General features: G+C 46.2%; 1 protein-coding gene across 1 annotated transcript; it reads left to right on the forward strand.

Moving 5' to 3' along the window:
* Positions 1-786, forward strand: NKX2-1 (NK2 homeobox 1). The gene has a single exon (XM_010154699.1). The coding sequence runs from the start codon at positions 1-3 to the stop codon at positions 658-660; it is 660 nt and encodes a 219-aa protein (XP_010153001.1). The 3' UTR covers positions 661-786.
* The last annotated feature ends 2226 nt before the right edge of the window (positions 787-3012 follow it).

Genomic DNA, 3012 nt, shown 5'->3' on the forward strand with positions numbered 1-3012 from the left:
ATGGCGCCGTCCTCGGGCATGAACATGGGCGGCATGGGCAGCCTCGGCTCCCTGGGAGACGTGAGCAAGAGCATGGCCCCGCTCCAGAGCACGCCGCGGAGGAAACGGAGGGTCCTTTTTTCCCAGGCCCAGGTTTACGAGCTGGAGAGACGTTTCAAGCAGCAGAAATACCTCTCCGCCCCGGAGAGGGAACATTTAGCCAGCATGATACATCTCACCCCGACTCAGGTCAAAATCTGGTTCCAGAACCACCGCTACAAGATGAAACGCCAGGCCAAAGACAAGGCTGCGCAGCAGCAGATGCAACAGGAGAACGGCTCTTGCCAGCAGCAGCAGTCTCCCAGAAGGGTGGCGGTGCCAGTGCTTGTAAAGGATGGCAAACCCTGCCAAGCGGGCTCCAACACACCCACAGCAGCTATCCAGAGCCATCAGCAGCAGGCAGCTACAACGATCACGGTGGCTACCAATGGCAACAGCCTCGGACAGCATCAGAGCCACCAGACAAACAGTGCGGGGCAGTCTCCAGACATGGGACAGCACTCGGCCAGCCCTTCCTCTCTGCAGAGCCAAGTCTCCAGTTTGTCCCACCTAAACTCTTCTACTTCTGACTATGGCACTGCCATGTCTTGCTCCACCTTGCTATACGGTAGGACCTGGTGAAAGGATTAAACAAAGCAAAAGAAAAAAAAAGGAAAAAAAAAAGAGAGAAAAAAGCAGTTTTTCCCAGTCACACAAATCTCTGTCCTGTCCAAACTACTGGGTGGTTTTGTTTTCTTTTTTTTCTTTTTTTTTTTTTTAAACACACCTTTTTTTTTTTTTTAAATCCCGTTTTACTGAGTGGTTCTCTGAGGACCTCTGAGAGAGGAGAGAGAGAGAGACTTCTTTTTTTTTGTTCAGTTTTGTTGTTACTCCGGATGGGTTTGGGTCCTTTTTTTTTTTTTTTCCCCCAAGGTTGTTGTATGGGGTGTTAAAAAAAATTCTGACTAATAACCACGGAGCAGTCTGCAGAAAGGGGATCATCATTAGGCATGGTCCGAAGGCTTGGATTTCAGATGTACACTTTGCCAGCGTCTAGGACTTGCATGTAAATATAGAGATTTTGGGGGATGGGGTGGTTTTCCCCCCCAAAAAAACGCATTCGCGTCACCCAGACACAAGAAGCAGCTTCCCCCCCTCCCCCGGTCTCCCCTCCCAGGCCCTCCGCCGGGGCCAGTGGATGGAGACGTGGAGTCATCAAAGGCTTGGCTTTTATTTTCCTCCTTACGTTTGATGTGAACCTGTAGCTGTATAATGCTGTCAAAAGTTGGACTAAACCCATAGTTTTTAGTAGCCTGTATATTTTGTTGTAAAAAGAAAAAGAAAAAAAATACAATCAACCAAACCAACCCCCACCTTTTTTATGGACACTGATCGCCCCGTCGTAAATCCTCTGGCAGTTTGTTATTTGCGCACGCCGCCTTTTCCTGTTGTAACTTATGTAGATATTTGGCTTAAATATAGTTCCTAAGAAGCTTCTAATAAATTATACACATTACAAATATTCTTTTTTTTTTTTCCTTTGATTCCCTCTCCTGATCCTCCCTTCCCCGCCTTTTTTTTTTTTTTTTTTTACTTGACGGAAAAACAAACCAGGATGCTGCCAAACGCTGAAAGGCCCCTGCCCCTCCAGGGCCCGGACCTTGTTCTCAGGGGGAAGCTGCTCCAGGGAGCTAACGGGATCCGGGGTCAGTCCTCAGCCTGCAAAAGTGACAAGCAAACGCGTGGGATTCACAAACTCGAGAGGGAAGGGATCGAGTCCCAGTTCATTAGCCCGATTATTTGGGGGTGGGAAGGGTGGGGGGAGTGGTACCACAGAAACTTCTTGCTACAGAAATCAAAGTACTCCAGGAGTAGAAATTCAAATGCCAAAGGCGCGGAGGAAAAAGAAGGTAAAAGTCTAATGCCACTAGAAACAAATTAACGAAGAATCTGCTGACAGATAGAATATGCAGCGAAATTCAAGAGCGTCCAGTTTTAATACCGTGTAAAAAAAAATTATTTCTACCACGTTTTCCCATGTACTTGTATTTTAAGGGAAGTACAGTCACCTTATTTATAATCAAAATAAAAAGATAGTTTATTGCGTACGATACGTAGTTTGAATTAACTTTCTTTATCAGACTGTATTTAATTTTCTACACATAGCCACCTCCGCAAGCACCCATGCACACGGCCACGCCACCGTTACCCAGGCAAGAGCTTAGCTGCAGGCTACAGCTCGGTTTAACGCCGATCTCCTTGGCGTTGGTTTGGGGGTTTTTTTTGTTGGTTTGTTGGGGTTTTTTTCTGTTTTGGGTTTTGGTTTGGGGTTTTTTTGGTTTGGTTTTTTTTTTTTTGGTAGTGATTTGGGAAGCTTGTAAAGAAGGAGATGAAGAGAAGGTGCGTGTGCGCGCACGTGTGTGTGTGTGTGTGCGTGGGTGCGCGGAGTCCGCGCTTGGCTGAGACACCGAGGGGCGTTTGGTAGGAAGGCAAATATTATGGGTGATGCAAGGCAGTTAGATATTAACTTTGCTGTAAATATATATAAAGCATATCAAGTTAAGCAGCTTGTATCAGACAAGCCCGAAATCCACGTAATTCGCTATCTTTCGGGTCCCAAATATCCCTTTTGTGAGTGTTACAAAATAAGCAGTCCCCCATCCTAAAAGACCTCGTGGCGTGTTTTCCTTCGCATCTGCTGCTCGGTTTCGTTTTGTATTTCTCCAAATCGCCTCAGTTAATCCACAGAAGCGAATCGCAGTCATTGAAAGACCTCTGAATGACAGAGGTATTATGAAATGCTCATATTTTTGAAGAGAAAGCAAGCAGCTTGCCCGGGATGGAAACAACCCAACCTCCAGTTTAAGTAGCAGCTATCGAAAGCCCCAGTCTTTTATTTGTACAAGATAGCCGGTGCTACTCGGAAACCAAGTGCTAGTTTGGATGGAGAAAAAGGGAAATAGACAGAAAAAAAAAATCGGATTCTTTCTCCCC

The sequence above is a fragment of the Eurypyga helias genome, unplaced genomic scaffold (assembly GCF_000690775.1).
Source record: "Eurypyga helias isolate BGI_N326 unplaced genomic scaffold, ASM69077v1 Scaffold4087, whole genome shotgun sequence".
NCBI classification, from domain to species: Eukaryota; Metazoa; Chordata; class Aves; order Eurypygiformes; family Eurypygidae; genus Eurypyga; species Eurypyga helias.

Excerpts from the sequence above, each read along its gene's own strand:
- NKX2-1 (XM_010154699.1), top strand. The coding sequence starts at position 1 with ATGGCGCCGTCCTCGGGCATGAACATGGGCGGCATGGGCAGCCTCGGC.